The sequence below is a fragment of the Euleptes europaea genome, chromosome 1 (assembly GCF_029931775.1).
Source record: "Euleptes europaea isolate rEulEur1 chromosome 1, rEulEur1.hap1, whole genome shotgun sequence".
NCBI classification, from domain to species: domain Eukaryota; kingdom Metazoa; phylum Chordata; class Lepidosauria; order Squamata; family Sphaerodactylidae; genus Euleptes; species Euleptes europaea.
In genome coordinates this window covers 44,279,320-44,301,755 of record NC_079312.1, presented here as the reverse complement: position 1 = coordinate 44,301,755, position 22,436 = coordinate 44,279,320, and the positions used below count along the sequence as shown (strand labels likewise).

Genomic DNA, 22,436 nt, shown 5'->3' with positions numbered 1-22,436 from the left:
CAGTCAACATCCTGACTGCAGCATTCTGTACCGATTCTGGTTAAATTACATAAATAAAATGCCAGTGGCATGTTTTACAGTATAGTGACCTTCCACTTATTCCAGATAACTAACTATCCAATGATAAAGGTCTGCAAAGATTCTTGAAAGGTTCTCAGAGTTTTGACAACTCTGTTGGACAACACCTATGTCCCTGTTATTTTTATTTGCATTTTATAGAAAATGGTATGGTTTGAACGTTTCATAGTAACCTAAGACAATAACTAAGCAGTTACAATTAAATCTTTATGTCTTTCACAGAGCCAACCCGCATAACTCAAGGCCCTTCAAACATGGATGTTGCAGTAGGGGAAAGTGTAATCCTGCCTTGCCAAATTCAGCATGACCCCTTGCTGGACATCAGCTTCACATGGTATTTTAATAATGCATTGACTGACTTCAGAAAAGATGCATCTCATTTTGAGAGAGTAGGTGGGGTAAGTTGCAAAGCTTTTCTTTTGGAAGTTATCCATAGATCCAACTGAAGGGCAAAATATGAACATTATTTTTCCTACTAAGATGGGGAGGGGCTGTGGCTCAGTGAATGAGCCTCTGCTTAGCATTCAGAAGGTCCCAGGTTCAATCCCGGCATCTCCAGTTAAAGGGACTAGGCAGGTAGGTGACATGAAAGACTTCTGCCTAAGACCTTGGAGAGCCACTGCCGGTCTGAGTAGACAATGCTGACTTTGATGGACCAAGGGTCTGATTCAGTATAAGGCAGCTTCATGTGTTCATGTGTTCAAAATAACAGTGCTAGCTGGCAGTCTCAGGGGAAAGTATTGGCCTCTATGTCCTGTTCGTTGGCCCTCCACTTTGTGAAATAGGATGCTGGACTAGTTGGACCACTGTTCTGTTCCATCTGGGCTCTTCTGATGTTCTTGTTTGTTTTCAGATAATCAGTGTGTTTAGCCTTCTCATAATTATGGGAATAGGATTGGGGGGGGGGGGTTGCTCTGTATTGTTAACAGTTTAAAACAGAATAAGATTTTTTTCCCAAGACCAAATTATTTTATTATATCTATATTTCATACACAAACACTGGTAGGCTGGTCAGTAGTCCTTTGAGCTATTAGTGTATATTGTTTCCGAAAACTTCTACGTTGATAGGACAGGAAGTGATGATGCAAAAAGGCCAGGTAATGAGGTGATGGTATTTCCTTCTGTATTGGAAAGTTGGTGACTGAAATTTTACACCCATTCTAGCTAGTATATGGTGGAAGTAATCAGGCATCTTTCTCCCAGTTCACCCAGATGAGATGTTCTGTGAGAAACATGCCTCCAACAGTAGAGTGTAGTAGAGTCATCCAGTTTTCCTGACAATTTTGTTATAAAAATTTCAACAATCCCATTTCTTAGTGATTATTGGGGGAGGGGACCAGCACTGGCTTTCATAAGGTTCCCCGGTGTCTGGGAAAATATTTTTTTCTCAGATCCTGGGTGTGCTGTTTTTTGATTCAGGCATCTCTGGAAAAAGTGGAACCAAGGATTCAGCAAGAGTTTCTAATGCGAATTTGATGATTCTCTAATGTGACATAGTTTTAACGTTAGATTAGAAAGTCACGGTCCTTAGACGCTAATGTAATAGAGATACCTAAATTGTGTATTCGATCTGCTTAGCAGTCTGAGGGGATGAAGATGACTCTTATTAGATTGCAAAATACAATCAGACCGGATTCAGTGGTCATCCCTAATTAATAGGCAATTTGCTTATTCTGCACAACATATTTTAATGTAGGTCAGCATAAACTTGTGCCATTTTATTTCCAAAGGTATAATGCAAATTCAGTATCTTAATATAAAACAGGGTTCAGCCTCTGATTTTACCATCAAAATAAAAACAAGAATTTAACTGAGCCAAGTATTAGCTATCATAAATAGAAAGTGAAAGAGCTATAATGATTTGCCTTTGATGAAAATTGTTCCATTATTTTTACTTAACAGTAAATAAGCCCTCATAATATCCTGATCTAATTTTGGATGTCTTCTATGTATTGCATTCAGAGCTTAGGGAAACGTCTGCTTTTGGAAGGCAAGGAGACAAAACGCACAGTTGGCATCAGTGTCTTGAGATTTCTAAAGAAGCCAGAATCAAAAAGGAATCCTGTGGCACCTTGAAAAATGAAAGACTTGTTGTGGTATTTAAGGTGCCACAAGTTTCATTTCCAGTTTTATTGCAGTAGCCTGATGTAGGAGCCCCTCTGTAATTTGTCACAAGGAATACCAAAAAGCAGCTTTCCTTTAGTTGTTAATAATTACCCTGAAATATAAAAAGAGCTTAGACTTCTGGGGCATTGGTTGGAAGAGAGATGCTATTCTTTTTTCAAATGTGGGGTTTGTTTTGTTTTTTTCCTGCTTACACCTTAATACTTATGCCATTTAATTTTAATTTCTGACATTCCTATGTCTTAATCGTTTCTGTGTTTACTGATATTGTAATTGCCATGTAAGCCACGTGGAAAGCTCTGTGGGGCTGAGGTTAAAATCTTTTTAAAAATTAATGAAAAATGGTTCCCTTTTTTATAATAAATGTATCTATCCTAAACAAAAGTTATCTGTCTGAACAAGTCTGGAATAATAGTGATGGGTAATTATCAGATTGAACTGTGTATTCAAAGGGCTGATGGAACAGAACTGCTGATAAGTCAAGTAACAGCAGTAATGCTTACCCACCTCAGTTCAGCTGCTGGTGGAGATCATCCATGAGAGTGACCAGCACAGTCTCTGGTCCATAGCCGGGCCACAAGCCGGATTCAAATGGGTCGAGAGTCGACGTGTCATCCGGGTATTCCTGAAGCTGTTCAGCCACCACTCTCTCCATTTACCTAGGAACGGTAAATTTGAAACCAGGCAGAAGTTGGCCAGATCAGTTGGATCTAATGAAGTCTTTTTCAGGATAGGCTTCACTATCAGTTCCTGATAGCAGTACCATGGAGCTAGTTATAGACAGGAGCAAAGAGGACGCTGGAGAGCAATTCTGTTAATGGCCTTGGAAAGACGCTGATGCCAGTCATTCATAAGCACATCTAAGGAATCACTGGAGGGTACTGGATCCTGCAGAGCATTCTGGAAATTAGTTGGATCTACAGGTCTTCACGGGTGAGCGTAAATCTGCTCTCTGCCAATGGTGAGGTTGGGAGGCCATTATGGGCCTTCAGGACAAAATGGTCTGAGCACTGATATGCTCTGAATCGAACCTAAATCTACCCCCGCCACAAAGATCAAATTAACTTGTTCTCTGTTGCTCCAGAGACTAGGACACGGAGTAATAGATTTAAACTAAGAGAAAAGCGATTCCACCTAAACATTAGGAAGAACTTTCTGACGGTGAGGGCTGTTTGACAGTGGAATGCGCTGCCTCAGAGGGTGGTGGAGTCCCCGTCTTTGGAGGTCTTTAAGCAGAGGCTGGATGGCCATCTGTCGGGGAGCGCTTTGATTGTAGGATCCTGCATGGCAAGTGGTTAGATTGGATGGCCCTTGTGGTCTCTTCCAACCTTGTGAACTTGTGTAGAGCGTGTGGCCCATGTGTGGGACCTGATACAACGTGGGAGAGTCCTAATGTCATCATGGAGGTCACCAGGTCCAAGGTTGAATGGAGGGCAGCACTGGCATGATGATTGAAATCCCCAAGGACTATAAGTTGAGGGAATTTGAATGCTCAATCAGACACAGCCTCTACTAGCCTCGACAGGGTATCTGCCAGTGCACTAGGCAGTCGGTACACCAGCAAGATAGCCACACTCTCATCAGCATCCCACACAGGGCCCACATATTCAGTGCTGGGAATCTCAGGGGTGGGGATTCACCTGAATGAGAAAGACTCCTGAATGAGCACTGCCACCCCTCCCCACAACCCTTTCTCCAGGACTGATGAAGGACTGAAAAACCTGGGGGGAGTTTAGCTCTCTGAGGGCCACCACTAAATTTGGAGGGATAGCAAATACAGTAGAAGACAGAATCAAGATTCAGGATGATCTCAACAGGCTGGAAAACCAGGCTAAAACTAAAAACATGAATTTCAACAGAGATAAATGTGAAGTTCTACATTTAGGTAGGAAAAATCAAATTCATAATTACAGGATTGGGGAGACTTGTCTTAGCAGTAGTACGTGCAAAAAGGATCTAGGGTCTTAGTAGATCATACACAGAACATGAGTCAGCAGCGTGAAGCGGAAGCTAAAAAAGACAAATACTATTTTGGGCTGCATCAACAGAAGTATACTGTGCAGATCTTGTGAAGTGATGATATCACTTTATTCTGCTCTAGTTAGACCTCACTTGGAGTACTGTGTTCAGTTTTGGGCACCACAGTTTAAGAAGGATGTTGGCAAGGTAGAACATGTCCAGAGGAGGGCAACCAACATGGAGACAAGTCCTAAGAGAAAAGGTTGAAGGAGCTGGGTATGTTTTCCTGGAGAGGAGATGACTGAGAGGTGATATGATTGCCATCTTCAAGTATTTGAAAGGCTTTCATATCGAGTGTGGAGTGGAGTTGTTTTCTGTTCCCCCAGAACGTTAGACCAGAACCAACAGGTTGAAATGAAATTAAAAGAGTAGTAACACTGAAGGACAGTGTCTCTCAGTGTCAAGGGTGTAGGAAGAGTAATATATAGTCAGAAAGGGGTTGGGTTTGAGCTGAGTATTGTCCTGCAAAAGTATTGTCCTGTAAGTATCAAGATAATGTGCTAATGAGGGTATGGTATGTTAATATGGAACCATTGTATCCTGAAGTGATCTGTTAATGTGTGTAATCCAAAGCTAATCTGTATGGCTATTGTTGAATGTTGTCTTTGTCTGGAGGTTTTTCAGGGCAGGAAGCCAAGCCTTATTCATTCTTAAACTCTCCTCTTTTCTGTTAAAGTTGTGCTGATGTTTATGAATTTCAATGGCTTCTCTGTGCAATCTGACAAAATAGTTGGTAGAATTGTCCAGTCTTTCAGTGTCTTGGAATAAGACCCTGTGTCCTGTTTGTGTCAGTCCATGTTCAGCCACTGCTGATTTCTCAGGTTGGCCAAGTCTGCAGTATCTTTCATGTTCTTTTATCCTTGTTTGTATGCTGCGTTTTGTGGTCCCGATGTAAACTTCTCCACAGCTGCAAGGTATACGATATACTCCTGCAGAGGTGAGGGGGTCTCTTTTGTCTTTTGCTGATCGTAGCATTTGTTGTATTTTCTTGGTGGGTTTAAACACTGTTTGTAGGTTATGTTTTTTCAAAAGTTTCTCCATCCTATCAGTGACTCCTTTAATAAATGGCAAGAATACCTTTCCTATGGGAGACTGTTTTTCTTGAGTTTTCTGATTTTTGTTTGGTTTAATGGCCCTTCTGATTTCATTCTTGGAGTAGCCGTTTGCTAGCAGTGCATGATTTAGATGATTACTTTCTTCCTTGAGAAACTGTGGTTCACAGATCCGTCTTGCACGGTCCGTTAATGTTTTGATTATTCCTCTTTTCTGTCGGGGGTGGTGGTTGGAGTTTTTGTGTAAGTAGCGATCTGTGTGAGTTGGTTTCCGGTAGACCTTGTGACCTAACTGAAGGTTTGTTTTACGGATGACAAGGGTATCAAGAAATGGGAGTTTACCCTCAATTTCCTTTTCCATGGTAAATTGAATGTTTGGATGGATATTATTAAGATGGTTTAGAAAGTCCATTAATTTTTCTTCACCATGGCTCCAAATGGTAAATGTATCATCTACGAACCTGAACCAGACTGTAGGTTTGTAAGGTGCTGATTCTAATGCTGTCTTTTCAAAATATTCCATGTAAAAGTTTGCTATTACTGGACTGAGTGGACTTCCCATAGCTACTCCATCAATCTGTTCATAAAATTCTTGATCCCATAGGAAATAACTTGTTGTCAAACAATGGTGAAATAAGGCTGTTATATCTTCTGGAAAAATCTGGTTAATCAATGAGATTGTGTCTTTTACTGGAACCTTGGTAAAGAGGGATACAACATCAAAACTGATTAATATATCCTTTGGATTGAGTCTTAACGGACTGATTTTGTTGATGAAGTGAGTTGAATCTTTGATGTAAGAAGTGGTTTTTCCAATGTGGTCCTGTAGGAGGGTGGTCAAATATTTAGCTAATTCATATGTTGGGGAACCAATGGCACTCACGATGGGTCGGAGTGGAACGGAATCCTTATGAATTTTAGGTAGTCCATATAATCGTGGTGGTTGTGCTTCAGTCTTGCATAGTTTTCTGTGTGTGTCGGGATGAAGAGTGGAATTCTTGATCAGAATTCGTAATCTACCTGAAGAAGATGCTGAGGAAATAAGAGGAGAGACAGCAAGAATTCTACGAAAAGCAAAGCCCCCTGCTAGCAATATAACACGCAAGGAGAGAAACGCCATCAAGACCCTCAATGCAGATCCAGAAATCATTATTCTACCAGCTGACAAAGGCAATGCCACAGTGATCATGAAAACAGAAGAATACAAAAAGAAGATTGAGGAACTTCTGGACCCTGCCACATACAAAAAACTAAAACGAGATCCAACTTGCAAAATTACCAGGAAAACTAGCATTCTGATCAAGAATTCCACTCTTCATCCCGACACACACAGAAAACTATGCAAGACTGAAGCACAACCACCACGATTATATGGACTACCTAAAATTCATAAGGATTCCGTTCCACTCCGACCCATCGTGAGTGCCATTGGTTCCCCAACATATGAATTAGCTAAATATTTGACCACCCTCCTACAGGACCACATTGGAAAAACCACTTCTTACATCAAAGATTCAACTCACTTCATCAACAAAATCAGGCCGTTAAGACTCAATCCAAAGGATATATTAATCAGTTTTGATGTTGTATCCCTCTTTACCAAGGTTCCAGTAAAAGACACAATCTCATTGATTAACCAGATTTTTCCAGAAGATATAACAGCCTTATTTCACCATTGTTTGACAACAAGTTATTTCCTATGGGATCAAGAATTTTATGAACAGATTGATGGAGTAGCTATGGGAAGTCCACTCAGTCCAGTAATAGCAAACTTTTACATGGAATATTTTGAAAAGACAGCATTAGAATCAGCACCTTACAAACCTACAGTCTGGTTCAGGTTCGTAGATGATACATTTACCATTTGGAGCCATGGTGAAGAAAAATTAATGGACTTTCTAAACCATCTTAATAATATCCATCCAAACATTCAGTTTACCATGGAAAAGGAAATTGAGGGTAAACTCCCATTTCTTGATACCCTTGTCATCCGTAAAACAAACCTTCAGTTAGGTCACAAGGTCTACCGGAAACCAACTCACACAGATCGCTACTTACACAAAAACTCCAACCACCACCCCCGACAGAAAAGAGGAATAATCAAAACATTAACGGACCGTGCAAGACGGATCTGTGAACCACAGTTTCTCAAGGAAGAAACTAATCATCTAAATCACGCACTGCTAGCAAACGGCTACTCCAAGAATGAAATCAGAAGGGCCATTAAACCAAACAAAAATCAGAAAACTCAAGAAAAACAGTCTCCCATAGGAAAGGTATTCTTGCCATTTATTAAAGGAGTCACTGATAGGATGGAGAAACTTTTGAAAAAACATAACCTACAAACAGTGTTTAAACCCACCAAGAAAATACAACAAATGCTACGATCAGCAAAAGACAAAAGAGACCCCCTCACCTCTGCAGGAGTATATCGTATACCTTGCAGCTGTGGAGAAGTTTACATCGGGACCACAAAACGCAGCATACAAACAAGGATAAAAGAACATGAAAGATACTGCAGACTTGGCCAACCTGAGAAATCAGCAGTGGCTGAACATGGACTGACACAAACAGGACACAGGGTCTTATTCCAAGACACTGAAAGACTGGACAATTCTACCAACTATTTTGTCAGATTGCACAGAGAAGCCATTGAAATTCATAAACATCAGCACAACTTTAACAGAAAAGAGGAGAGTTTAAGAATGAATAAGGCTTGGCTTCCTGCCCTGAAAAACCTCCAGACAAAGACAACATTCAACAATAGCCATACAGATTAGCTTTGGATTACACACATTAACAGATCACTTCAGGATACAATGGTTCCATATTAACATACCATACCCTCATTAGCACATTATCTTGATACTTACAGGACAATACTTTTGCAGGACAATACTCAGCTCAAACCCAAACCCAACTCTTCCTACACCCTTGACACTGAGAGACACTGTCCTTCAGTGTTACTACTCTGAAGATGCCTGCCACAGTTGCTGGCGAAACGTCAGGAAAGAAAATTCCAAGACCACGGTTACACAGCCCGGATAACCTACAAGAACCAATGAACTCTGACCGTGAAAGCCTTCGACAATATTTTGAAATTAAAAGAGTTTTTGGGTAAACATTAGGAAAAACTTTCTAACAGAGTGGTTCCTCAGCTGAACAGTCTTCCTCGGGAGGTGGTGGGCTCTCCTTCTTTGGAGGTTTTTAAGCAGAGGCTAGATGGCCATGTGACTGCAATACTTATTCCATGAATTTGGAGAGATCATGAGAGGGATGGCAGGAAGGGATAAGCCAGTGCTTGGCTCTTGTGGCCCTTTCTTATTTGCCCAGGGTAATGCTGATTCCCACTTGGGGTCAGGAAGGAATTTTCCTCATGGGCAGATTGGCCAGGGATCCTGGAGTTTTTTTGGCCAGGAATCCTAGAGGTTTTTTGCCTTCCTCTGGGCATTGAGCAGGGCTCACTAGGGGAGGTGGGGGAGGTAGCTGTGCATTTTCTGCAGAAGATGAGGTCCCTTCCAGCTTTAGGTTTCTGTGTTTGAGCCTTCATTCTGCTCTCCTCTGTCTATGGGACTTGACCTGGTAGACTTCAAACTCCTTAGAAACATGTTGCTGTCACCACTAGTGTATAGGTTGTCTCCTTGAAGTTGCATCTGTATTTGTGGAAGGCTGAGTTACATGTTGGGCTTCACTAAAGGAAATTCATCATGGAAGTAATGGGTTTCTTTGCATAGAGCTTCTTGGTAATGTACAAAGATTCCACTAGTTTACGTAGACCACTTAAAGCCATGCATGTAGTTACCTGGGTGCTTATCAAAAAATATTTGTCAGTAATTCCACAGGTTTATTCTATTCTACTCAGCTAACTTTAAAGGGTGACATTTTAGAAAATGACTGACAAGGCCAAGTGAAAGAATGGATTTTTTTCCAGAAAAAAATGTATTTATATGTCTTCTACACAATTAAACCTGGATTTTAACACAGAGTTATACTGGTATCATAATGGCAAAGATCTGCTGGAAGTGTGTCTCAGATTGTAGACTCTCTAAGCCAGAGACAGTACTGTGGGATCAATTACTGTGACTTTCTTGCATTACACTTGCCTTAGAATATCACCCAGCATTGCCTACAACAATCCCATCATTTCAACTTGAGTCGCAGTATTTCTTTCTGGTTTCCCATGCTTCAGAACAATTGTTCTCTGTTAAGATAAGGGAATGCTTTGAAGGACTCCGATGCCATGGAACTGTTGGGGAAGAGAGGCAGCCTTTTGAAGAAGAAGAAGAGTTGGTTTTTATATGTCGATTTTCTCTACCTTTTTGAGGAGAATCAAACCGGCTTACAATCACCTTCCCTTCCCCTCCCCACAACAAATACCCTGTGAGTTAGGTGGGGCTGAGAGAGCTCTAAGAGAACTGTGACTAGCCTAAGGTCACCTAGCAAGCTTCATGTGTAGGAGTGGGGAAACCAACCCAGTTCACCCGATTAGACTCCACCGCTCATGTGGAGGAGTGGGAAACCAAACCCAGTTCTCCAGATTCAAGTCCACCGCTCTTAACCACTACACCATGGTGGCTCTCTACTACTGAGAGGCTTGATACATAAGAATACGAGTGACTAGGTATGTAGCAGAAACATAGCATGCTGAAAAGGCCATTCCTGCTTCTCATTTTCACTTTGCTTCAAATGTGTGCTATATATTTTATAGAAGTAGCCAGTGTGAGCCGTGTGCAGCAAGCAAGTCTCCCACATGAACCCCCACAACGTAAGCATTAAAAAAAATCTCAATTATGGCAGGCAAAAGAGTTATGAGGAAGAATCGAGCAGACTGCCCGCAAACTGCTACGGATATCCCTGCATCAGGAAACCTAGCACCAGCTAAAATTGTGCAGGCATCAGAATTAGAAGTGGTTGCAATGCTGTTACTGGTTTTAATACCACCCAGACGGTGGGTGATTTGTGTCCCACGGATAGCATGGTGCTCAGCAGAGAAGGTGACCTTCCTGTCATCATAACTTGTCCACAGCAGAATAGATCTAATTTGGCTGGCTGAAGCGGCGAATGGAATCTCTCTCCCTGCCAAGAAACACTGACGGTGGTGAGAGAGTGTTTCTTCTGCATTCTTGTTTGGCCAAATGTTTTCGCCGGTATCTGAGATTGATTTACAAGGAAACACTAAACCTTTGGTAGCATGTTCTGGTGATAGGATGAATGATTAATATCGGAACTCAGCTTACACCCCACAGACAGGCTCCCCTCCGCACCTCCCCCCCCCCTCTCCAGGATGATAATGTTTGCTGTGATTAGATATGGGATGGTTGTGCTTGTTCAAACTTGACATTGAAGGAGCACTCAAGCTTTTATTTAAGGCAAAATTATTCTGTTTGACAATCCCCTGAGTAAATTTATACTTAGAATGCTTAGTACAAGATCAGCTTGTACAGATGAATTGCTGCACGTGGGGAGGGGGGGTGCACATTGAATATGCACTTCCTGCCACATATTTTCTGTCTTCAGGGTAGCTTTGCCACTATCATTTCTCATTGGGTTGTATGAATTCAGAACTAGTGTGTCCTTTTTTGTCACTGGAATAATTTTGATCTGTTATTTGAGCACCAAGCATTATACTCCTTTTCATTAAAGTAGTACAAGAAGGAGAAATGTCCAAAGCATTTGGTGCCTTGTGTTTTTTGAAGAGGTGGTCCATAGTATTTAAGCACCTAAACTTTCAATTTAGAAGAAGAGTTGGTTTTTATATGTCGACTTTCTCTACCACTTAAGGGAGACTCAAACTGGCTTGCGATCACCTTCCCTTCCCCACAATAGACACCCTGTGAGGTAGGTGGAGCTGAGAGAGCTCTAAGAGAGCTGTAACTTGCCCAAGGTCACCCAGCTGGCTTCGTGTGTAGGAGTGGGGAAACAAATCCAGTTCACCAGATTAGCCTCCTCCGCTCATGTGGAGGAGTGGGAAATCAAACCCGGTTCCTCAGATCAGAGTCCACCGCTCCAAACCACTACATCACGCTGGCTGGATCGAGAAGAGCAAGAAGAAAAACCACATATGACTTAGGTTGCTCTGTTTTAAATAATGTTCAGGCATATAATTTCTGGTAATGAATGGACCTTGAAAGACGTTTGATTCAAAACTATAAGTGCTAGTGGTTGTGAGCATAAGGGAGACATGGGGCTAAGGCCGTATCTAAATCAATCCAGTTGCTCTGAGTGTATGTTAAACATAGTTGATGCAAAATTAAATAATCCAAGATTCACAAGGGTTTTGCCACAAACGTATAATTGCAGGAAAGGTTCGTATTTTCCAGTAGATGCCCCTTAGTACATGAAACATGAGCCTTATGAACCAACTTTTCACGCTTCGTAAGGTGCATGATCAAAACTGTGCCATTTCATTGGGTAACTTGTTCAGTCAGGCCAACAGATTTGGCATACACATTATAGTAACGGTGTAAAAATACAAGTAAGGCATGAACTATAGTGAGCCTAGTAAATTCTATTTGTTAACCATCTCAATGCATTTGTTCCAAGTATATGTCACTTATATATAATGGCGGTAAGCTGGGAGAGCTGCCAAGAGTCTGAAATTTCTGTGCTGAGTTCAGAAACCTATATCCAGCACCTATTATCTTATACACAGCATAACAAATTAACTTAAATGTCTCTTATCACTCCTGCTTAATCTGATGATCCGCAAATCATTATCTCATTCCTTCATAAGTTGTATACCGTACACTTGTAGATTAATGTCAATTCCACTTCATATTTTTAACTATTTATTTATTTATTTATTAGGTTTCTAACCCGCCCTCCCCAGCAAGCTGGTTCAGGTCGGGTAACATCAAGACTAAAAGAAAACTGTAGGGACCGTGCAGGTGACACCCTTCATAATGTGTAGTTCCCATTCAAGGGAAGGAAGGGGAGGGGAGGCCAGTAAGATGGGTATAAATAATATGAGCTATTATAAGCGGCTGTCCTCAATTATAGGCCTAGTGGAAAAGCTTGCTTGTCAGTTACTTCTCTACCAGTGCATAAATAAGATGGTCTCTGGTCTAATCATTTATGGACAGCCCAGGCAGAAGATGCTTTTCAGGTTTAGCACTTCTGTTGGGAACCGCGGGTTGCATCCAGTCTAAGATTTCCAGTGGCAGAATGGCCTCCTCCCTCCCACTGAAGTCCACTGATCTCCATGAAATGCTGCTCTTAAAGGATAGGGGGCGCTCAGGAACATACATGAGGGTGGTCTGTAGCAAGAGAAAAGAACTGGTAGGAAATTCTCATTTTAATCTGGATCCACCTCAGTATATTAGTTACTAATGTATCGTGAGGCCCTGACCTGGATGGCCCAGGCTAGCCTGATCTCGTCAGATCTCAGAAGCTAAGCAGGGTCAGCCCTGGTTAGTATTTGGATGGGAGACCACCAAGGAATACCAGGGTTGCTGTTCAGAGGAAGGCACTGGCAAACCACCTCTGTTAGTCTCTTGCCATGAAAACCTCCAAAAGGGATCGCCATAAGTCGTCTGCGACTTGACGGCACTTTACACACACACAATGTATCGAGAGAACGATTCAATCTGCAAAAAGGCATAGAAAGATTGACGTGGGAGCATCAGCCTGGAGCATCAGCCCCTTATTCAGTGGTGCAGTGACAAAGTTCTCTCAGCATATATCACATCCTCAGGCAAAACAAAAACTATAATCCCTTATATGAATGCTTGTTCCAGATCCTCGCATTCAGTGAATGTTTCTCTTACGACCTTGTGTAACGTTAAGAAACGCTTGAATGTGACATTTCTGAAGTAAGAGTGCAGATCCTTTTATATGTCACTTCCACAGCATATAAAGAATGCCGTCACCAGACAATGTGGAGTGTGTGTTCCTACTGCATTTGAGTATTCAGGCCTGTCATTTTTCTTTACCAATAATTTCTCTAGGTATAAAATGACCTTTACTAAGTAAAGCCTTACTCTTTGAAGGATTTTTTTTTTAAATCACTTGAGGCACAGATGCTGAGGAATCTTCCTCTTGTCCCTTATGCCGCAGAGGATTCGGCTTTTCATTTTAGTTAGGCAAGTGATGAAGCTGTTCAGCTCGCCTCTTGCAATTCAATGCAGCAGGGCCTGTGGGCGTGAACCCCCTTTGTAACTAAGTCAGTCTTATGGATTCCTGTGAGCATGGATTCATTCTTAAGGAGTTTTGAATAGATCTTCAAAGTTCTTAGTTTCACATGGAGCTATCCTCTATCCTTTCAAAGGCTTTGGTAACTTGAGAATGCATACTTGTTCTCCTGTCCCTGATGAAAGCAACACAGTTTGGCTTATCTTGTTTGGCAAGAAGTTACAGGTAGCTGACTGACAGTGTGGTTTGTTAATTATTCATCGGGGAGATCTTAGGACTCATCTAAAGTGTAAGGTGTAGACATCTGAGACTGCCACAGATATTTCCTCCTGGAGAAGAGGAAAAGTTTCTCTTTATGAGAAACACAAGAGAGGCAGACACGGGGAGCCACTATTTGTATCTGCCTTTTGCTGTTATCACCAATGTATTAAAAGAGTTCTAAAACTCCACACACACACAAGAAACCCTTCTGGCACACGTCTCTGGATTGGGTAATGAACTTTCTAACAATTCATTCAGCTTATTTTGCAACGTATGCCACCCCTATTTGCCTTAATGGGGTTGAAAATTTGTTTGGTCGACTATCAGGTGTAGAAGGAACCCCAGCACTAAACAAAAATGCTTTCAAATATGTACCTTTAAAAAAGTAAACCATGGTCTTTTTATTAGACAAAGATTCTGATTGGTGGAAGCACCTTTAAAGCCTTTATATCTCATGTCTTAAGATGCATTTCAGTCCAAAGCAGCACTGACTTCAGCTCCGTCCCTTAAGATGAAAACAGCTCCTTATTAAATGATATAATATTTTATATTGTATTTATTAAGACATCTTTCAGGTCAATATGGTACATGTGTTTAACTGTGTTATGTTCTTACATTAACCAAGGTAATTTGGTGGTTCTTCCAAGTGCTCAATATCCTAAACAGCTTCACATTGCTTCATTAGGCTCACAATTCTTGTGTGCATGTAAAAACGCCCATCAGTGGTTTAAAAATGTGTGTCTTACCAGATATGCAAAAATAGGGAAAATCAAAGTCTGAAGGTTAAGTTGCAACGGCTGGTTATAGTATGATAAGGAAGCCATTTTTGCATGGGTCATCTGGCAGGTTATCCAATCATCAGGGCTCAACCTGGGCATCCTGGTAGATAGCAGGGTTTTTGTGTCTGTAGTGCCTTTGTCCAGGTTCCTTGATGGAATGCAACAACAAGATGGCATTCTATTCCTTCCCCTCTTTCTTCTGTGATGGACACAGTGAGAAATTGGAATCAGACTGCTGGGGTCCCAGTTTTGATTCTCGTAGCTTTCATATAGTTAATCTAATCACTGTATTATAAATCTCTTTCCTGACTTTCCTTTTAGGAGGGAAAGAACTGCCAAACTGGACTAAGCTTGTTTTACCTTCCCTGTAGCAGATTTTAAAATTGGTCTATCTTGAACCGTTCTGGGAGAGTATTCTTAACGGGCACAACACAAACATGGCAAGGCTAAAAGGAATGCTTCTCTCTTTAGAAATGGGACCCCTGTGACCCTTAAGCAGAATCCAATTTGTTGTTTGGGGGAGGGATCTCCTGCCTCTACTTGCCATAAGGGAATTCATAAGAGAATAACCATCACCCCCCAGTGGCCTACAGGTAGCCGTCTCCCATGTAAATTTAAAGGACACCTTTTATTAGTTTCCCCTTCTGCTTTCTCAGAGTTAGACTCCAGGGAATTTGTAGCAAACATGGCCACTAAAAATGACTTCGTCTTGTTCTATTATAAGACTCTCTCTCTTTCAGAGAGAGAGAGAGTGTGTTTCCATGATGGCAGTTCTCTAGAGTAGCATTAATTCAAAGCTAGTTGTACTTGAACATCACTAGATGTTTTACTGGGATGCATATTTGTTCATTTCCACCCTCCATGTATTATTCCTTACATTTCTGTATTGGAATCTGTTACTTCGGTGGGGATTAGCTTTTTAACATTCATCATTTTAAGTCTTATTCATCAAAGGAAGGACTGTGCAGCATCCCAGCGATCCTGAGTAGAGTAGGCAGAACAGAACCACAAAGTGCTGGCACCTGAATATGGCATCCACAACTCACAGCCTCAACTCTTTCTTAAAAGGGATGGGAAGAAAAGGGGTCACATTTACCAGGGAAACAAATGAGAGGATAATCTTTCTTCTACCACCCTTTCATACACACACCCTGATGAGAATTGGAGAGTACAGATTATCAAGACTGGAATCTATAGCCTCGCCCTCAAGCTAAAGGGACGAGCAGTTTAAAAGAGATCAGTGTCGTCGTCATCCCCGTAGTATGGTGGTAAGGAGGATACTCGCCAAGCGGGGGCTGCCTTAAAGTGCAATCCGAAGGAGAGTTGCTCCAGCCTAAACCGATTAAAATGAATGGGCTTAGAGTAGAGTAACTCTCCTTCGGATCGCACTGTTTGCAACCTCAAGATCGCAGGCCGAATCATTGCTGTGTCCTCTGTAGTGATGCAGGAGACAGGCATAGCCACAATGTGGGGTACCTCTCAGTCATTTTAAACCAGCCAAAAGAATGGTGGGAGATGATGTCATGGCAACCTGCCAGTCTTAGGGAGTGACTAATTTCACTCAAGGAAAATGTGCATGAAGAGGCAAGGTTAACTCTTTATAGTGCTAAGAACCTTGCAGAAAGGAGGCATGAATGGTTATACCAGTATATATTTGTATGTTTCCAGATTTCCCAGCCAAACCCATTACAATTATTTTTGTGTTCTCATTTCTCTCCATTGTTGCTATAGCTGCTTCCTTGACTTGCTAAATTTGTTCTTTTGCTTTAACCCCCCTCTTTACCTGAAAGAAAGAGCTTAAACACAACAGATTTTTAATTTTTTTCCCCCACAAATCTTTATCCCTCTCAACAGAGTGCATCTGGAGACTTAATGATTAGGAATATTCAGCTGAAGCACAGTGGAAAATATGTGTGCATGGTAAAGACAGAGGTGGACAGCGTGTCATCTGCAGCAGATCTGATAGTGCGAGGTAATGCTTCTTACGTTCCAGAACGAAGGTCCTGGATGTGATTAAGGCTTCCTGATTAACAGACAGGCAAAACCACGAGAAATGGTGCCTAACGTCATGCTGATTACCACAAATCCAAATGGAACACTGAGGTCTAGCAGGATTAGCATTGGTGTTACAGTCCAATAAGCAGATTGTACTTTAAAAAAAAAAAAACTGTGCGAATTGATACCTTTCCTTTTCCCATTTTGCCATATCACAATGAGTAGGCATGAGAAACACACCTTCTGAATACTCAGCTATAGCTAATGTGCATCCTGACCAAACTGACAAAATAAGCACTATAACATGTGCACATTGTATATGTGCTTAAGGGAGAAGCTTGTCAACTTATTGTTAGTGGTTTCAGCATCAAATCTGATAGCATAGGCTAGTATAGAAGATTTTTTTTTAAAAAAAGAGCTGATGCCCTTTATACTTTGAAAACTATCCACGTAATTATTGCTGTTTCCTCCAATTCAACCACTGTTGGAACTTTTGAAATGTGGTTTATTGGCCTAGTAGAGCTGCAAGGGCTGGTGAAGGGGAGTCATTGAGCCTGCACTTTTAGTGCACATGCTAGGAAGTGTCTCCTTAGTCCTCCACAAACTCTGGAAGGGGAAGAGTTCACCCTTTTAACACACTGAGCATGGAGTCATCAAGCAATGTAACATGCAGTTGTGAATTCATCCTAAGACCTTTCTTATTCGGGCATGTCTATTCAAAGCAAATATCACAATCAAATTCAATTACACAGTAGGTAAGGAAATGCATTTTTTTGCATGGTCAGCTTTGGGGGTTGCTGCTTATCTCAATTTGTAACATGCCTGATAATAAAGTCTCAGAAGAGGCCGCTAAATTCATTTAAAATATCAAGCAACCCCCAACAGACCACAAGGCTAAAAAGAAGAGAAATCTGTTCCAGGTGTGTGTTGAGCTGAATATGGCATTTGTCAGCTGTAGCTATGCTATTATGCTTTTAAGGGACATTTCATTAGCTCTGCCTCAGTGTTTGTAGCTAAAGCAATATATTTTATAAATTGCGGAAAATCAGGATTTTCTGGAATGCCGCAGAAAGCTGGCAGGGCTGAATTGCTGTCCATGGTGCTGATGGGATGTTGTTCAGGGGGGGAAATGACTACAGACGGTGCATGGTGGCAAAAACTGCTTTAGATAACAAATTGTCAAACCACAAAGATGTATTAGGAGATTAAAGGAGGACATCAAGGACTAAAGTGAAAGACACTGAATTAGAAAAGATAGAGAAATCCTTCTGAATAAAAGTCCCTGAAAGAGTGTATCACCTGCTCTCTATTTGTGGAATTGCTGCTTCAGAGCTTGCTTTTATAGCTGTAAAATAACCAAGCAGGCGTTTAGTAAATGTAAAAAAATGGCACTTTTACATCTAGCTCAATTATTTTCTTCCCTCTACAATGTTAGCAAAATAGAAGTCAGTTGGCACCATGTTTAGAGTTGTTTGTTGGTTTGCCTGTTTGTTTTGGTGTATGCACTGCCTTCAGAGAATCTTTCCAGTTTTAAAATCTGATATCTGATTGCATTAGGCTCACCTGGACCACCAGAACGTGTAAAAGTAGATGAAATAACTGCTACTACAGCTCGGCTTTCTTGGTATGAGGGCTTAGATAATCACAGCCCAATCACTGGCTACACTATACAAGCCAGGACTCCTTTTTCAGTGGGTTGGCAAAGAGTCTCAACAGGTAAAGGGGAGGAATTAAGTACTATGACCACGCTTTGAATTTATTGCTATCGCCAAGTAGACAAGCTATTCTTATTTTTGTTTCCCTCAATGTATTCTGTTACAGTTCCTGACGTCATTGATGGAAAAACTTTCACAGCCACTGCAGTAGACCTAAATCCGTGGGTTGAATATGAATTCCGTGTAGTCGCTAGTAACAAAATTGGAGGCGGAGAACCTAGTTTACCCTCAGAAAAAGTAAGAACTGAAGAGGCAGGTTAGTGGGTTTTTCTGTTTGTTTGCTTTTTTCATTTGATGTAAGTGAACTATTCATACTGTTTGGGCCTTCAGAGTTTGGTACAATTTTCAACTTTCTGATTTTTTTAAAATGTTGTATGATAGACTATTTATATTTAATGCTCAGTGATTATTTATGAATTTACTTACTTATTTAAAACATGTTTATGCTGCCATTTCACCTGATCAGAATTTCAGTGACCGTGTAATGCAATCACAATATAATTATAATTGGACATAAAGTACAGAAGTGACATTTCCTTGTAGTGTGCTTCTAACCAGACTGACTTTTATTCATAGAATCATAAAGTTGGAAGGGACCACCAGGGTCATCAAGTTCAACCCCCTGCACAATGCAGGAAATTCACAACTACCTCCCCCCCACACACACCTAGTGACCAGAAGATGGCCAAGATGCCCTCCCTCTCATCATCTGCCTAAGGTCAGAGAATCAGCATTGCTGACAGATGGCCATCTAACCTCTTCTTAAAAACCTCCAGGGAAGGAGAGCTTACCACCTCCCAAGGAAGCCTGTTCCACTGAGGAACCGCTCTGTTAGAAAATTCTTCCTAATGTCTAGACGGAAACTCTTTTGATTTAATTTCAACCCGTTGATTCTGGTCCGACCTTGGGCAACAGAAAACAACTCGGCACCATCCTCAATATGACAGCCCCTCAAGTACTTTAACATCCTGCATCTTGACTCTGTCTTCTATCATATTTGCTACTCCTCCCAATTTAGTATCATCTGCAAATTTAATAAGCATCTCCTCTATTCCTTCATCCAAATCATTTATAAAGATGTTGAACAACACAGGGCCCAGCACAGATCTCTGAGGAACTCCACTAGTCACCTCTCTCCAAGTGGATGAGGAACCATTAACTAGCACTCTTTGGGTACGATCTGTCAACCAGTTGCAGATCCACCTAACAATAATAGGATCTAAACCACATTTTCCCAATTTGTCAACTAGAATACTATCTGGAACCAGCCTTACTGAAATCTAGATAAACTATGTCTACAGCTTTCCCCAATCCAGCAAGGTAGTAACTTTCTCAAAACAGAAGATAAGATTAGTCTGATATGACTTATTCTTGAGAAACCCGTGCTGGCTCTTAGTGATCAGATCCATCCTTTCTAAATGCTCAAGGACGGACTGTTTGATGATTTGTTCGAACACTTTTCCTGGTATAGAAGTCAAGCTGATGGGTCGGATGTTACCCAGATCCTTTTTTCCCCTTCTTGAAGATGGGGACAACATTTGCCCGCCTCCAATCTTCTGGCACCTCACCTGTTTGCCAAAGCTTTTCAAAAATAATGGACAGAGGTTCCGAAATTACATCTGCAAGTTCTTTGAGTACCCTTGGGTGCAATTCATCTGGCCCAGAGGATTTTTCATTTAAAGAAACCAGGTGTTTGTGCACTACCCCAATGCCAATTCTAGGCTGCAAATCCCTTCCCTCATCACATGTTCTGTTTATGCCATGTTGAGCACCACTTCCCTCACGAGAAAAGATTGAGGAAAAGTAGGAATTGAGGAGTTCTGCCCTGTCTTCATCTCCTGTTACAATTTCACTTTCTTGTCCACGCAATGGGCTTATCTTGTCCTTGTTCTTACTCTGTACATAGGAAAAGAACCCTTTTTTGTTGTGTTTGGCATCTCTCGCTAGCCTAAGTTCATACTGAGCTTTAGCTTTCCTAACACTCTCCCTACAAGCACTAGTTATTTGTGTATATTCCTCTTTGGTTATAATGCCCTCCTTCCACTTCCTAAATGAGTCTTTTTTTTATGTCTCGGCTTTTTAAAAAGCTGTTTATGGAGCCACCCTGGCCTCTTTAGGTTCCTCCCATTTTTCTTTCTCATAGGAATGGTTTGGGATTGCGCCTTCAGTATTTCATTTTTAAAAAACGCCCATCCTTCTTGCACTCCCTTCTCCTTAAGTATTTCCAACCATGGGATTCTACCTAGCATAAGGTTAAATTCGTTAAAATTTGTTCTTTTAAAGTCCAACCTATATGTCTGACTACATACAGGTTTTCCTTTCCCCAAGATTGTAAATTCCAAGAGTACATGGTCACTACTACCCAGGGTGCCTACTACTTTAACCTCATCGACCAGTTCTTCCCTGTTGGTGAGAATCAAGTGTAAGATAGCAGACCCCCTTGTTTCCCTGTCCACCTTCTGGAATAGGAAGTTGTCAGCAAGATAAGTCAGGAATTTATTAGATCTTGCATTTTTAGCAGCGTTGGACTTCCAACAGATATCTGGGTAATTAAAATCTCCCATGACCACTTCTCTTTGAGAACTTTGTGATCTGGTCTAGGAGTGTCCCATCCAAGTCCTCTGCCTGGTTTGGCAATCGATAGACCCCCACCAGAATATCACGGTTATTTCTTATTCCTTTTATGTTTACCCATAGAGTCTCGACTGCACTACCATGCTCAGATTCATGTACTTCTTCACAAGCGTACACATCTTTGACATACAGTGCTACTCCTCCCCCCTTCCTTATCTGTCTATCCCTTTTAAACAAGTTGTACCCCTCAATATTCCAATCATGAGTGACATCCCACCAAGTTTCAGAAATGCCTGTTAGGTCAAAATCCCCTTCCTGTGTTAGGGCCCCGAGTTCTTCCTTCTTGTTTCCCATACTTCGCGCATTCGTGTACAGACATCGGAATCCATGGTTTATGTGCCCCATGGTTTTAGTTTCTGTTCTTACCTGTGAGTTTATGTTTCCTTGCATACATGCCACTCCCTGCAAATCTTTCTTGTTCTCGTCTCCAGGTATTGTCAGCATACAAGGCTTTAAGTTGTTGTCTCACTCCCCCATAAGATTTAGTTTAAAGCCCTCCTGATCAGGTTTGCAAGGCTCTCACCAAACACATTTTTTCCTACCCTCGTGAGGTGTAGACCATCCCCCGACAGAAGAGCTTCTTCTCGAAAGCTTAAGCCATGGTCCAGAAATCCAAACCTTTCTTGACGACACCACCTACGCAGCCAGTCATTAATTTGGAATATTCGTCTTTCCCTTCCTAAGCCACGACCTTCAACAGGCAGAACAGATGAAAACACAACCTGCTCCCCGAGGTCCTTCGCCTTCTCACCCAGAGCCATGTAGTCTCTTTTAATATGTTCCGGGCTGTGCCGGGAAATATCATTTGTTCCCACATGAACGAGCAAGAAAGGGTAATAATCTGTGGGCTTGATGAGTCTTCTTACCCTTTCTGTCACATCCTGGATGTGTGCACCCGGTAAACAGCAGACATCTCGGGACAACAAGTCAGGTCGGCATACTTTAGACTCTACCCCTCTCAGTAGGGAATCCCCAATTACGAGAACACGCCTCTTCCTTAATTGTGGAGCAGAAGATTGACTCTTCTCATGCACAGGAGTCTGAGAAGTTTCTTCCACGCTTTGGGGGGATAGCCCTTGTTCGGCCTAAGGAAAACAGGGTCACCTGTCCATTTTGTGGGAGGTAGATCTTGTTACCACAGTGCTGCTTGCATAGCCTTTTTGATGGCACAGGGAATATTTTGTTTTTGGTGTCATTGAACATTCTTAGGGGAGACAAAGCAAGGTGCATAGACTGTGGGTTCTCATGTCCCGAGATAAGGAAAACCAATTTCGGTCACCACAGGCTGGAGATTACTAAAGAAGGTCACTAAATAGTGGTGTTTGATGTTCAACTCTGGAATACTTTAAGGGGAAACACACTCTCAAAGGAATAAGAAAAGTATTCTCTACAGAATTACAGCCTTGTCATTGACGGTTTGGAAACAAAGAAATGTGAATACAAGTGAAGATCAGTTTATTCCTTGCAGTAGTCAAAACAACTGTTTATGTATAGTTTAGTAAAGCATGTAGCAGATAAAGGAGGTCTGTGTGATTGTCGAACAAGAGCGCTCAGAAGGAAATTGTTCAACGATTGTTCTTCCAAAAATCTGACAACTGTATGGTTTGACAAGTTGGCTGCTACGTTGTCTTCATGGTGCTTGTGCAGGT

The 22,436-nt window shown here is 41.5% G+C and overlaps 1 protein-coding gene across 1 annotated transcript in view; it reads left to right on the top strand.

Moving 5' to 3' along the window:
* The window catches only part of LOC130484764 (contactin-3-like), a 222,492-nt gene that overhangs the window by 180,172 nt on the left and 19,884 nt on the right, over nt 1-22,436 (top strand). The window contains exons 10-13 of the mRNA XM_056857852.1: nt 301-476; nt 16,298-16,415; nt 17,996-18,154; nt 18,260-18,409. Coding sequence (XP_056713830.1) covers nt 301-476; nt 16,298-16,415; nt 17,996-18,154; nt 18,260-18,409 — 603 coding nt within the window. The remainder of the gene's footprint in view (nt 1-300; nt 477-16,297; nt 16,416-17,995; nt 18,155-18,259; nt 18,410-22,436) is intronic.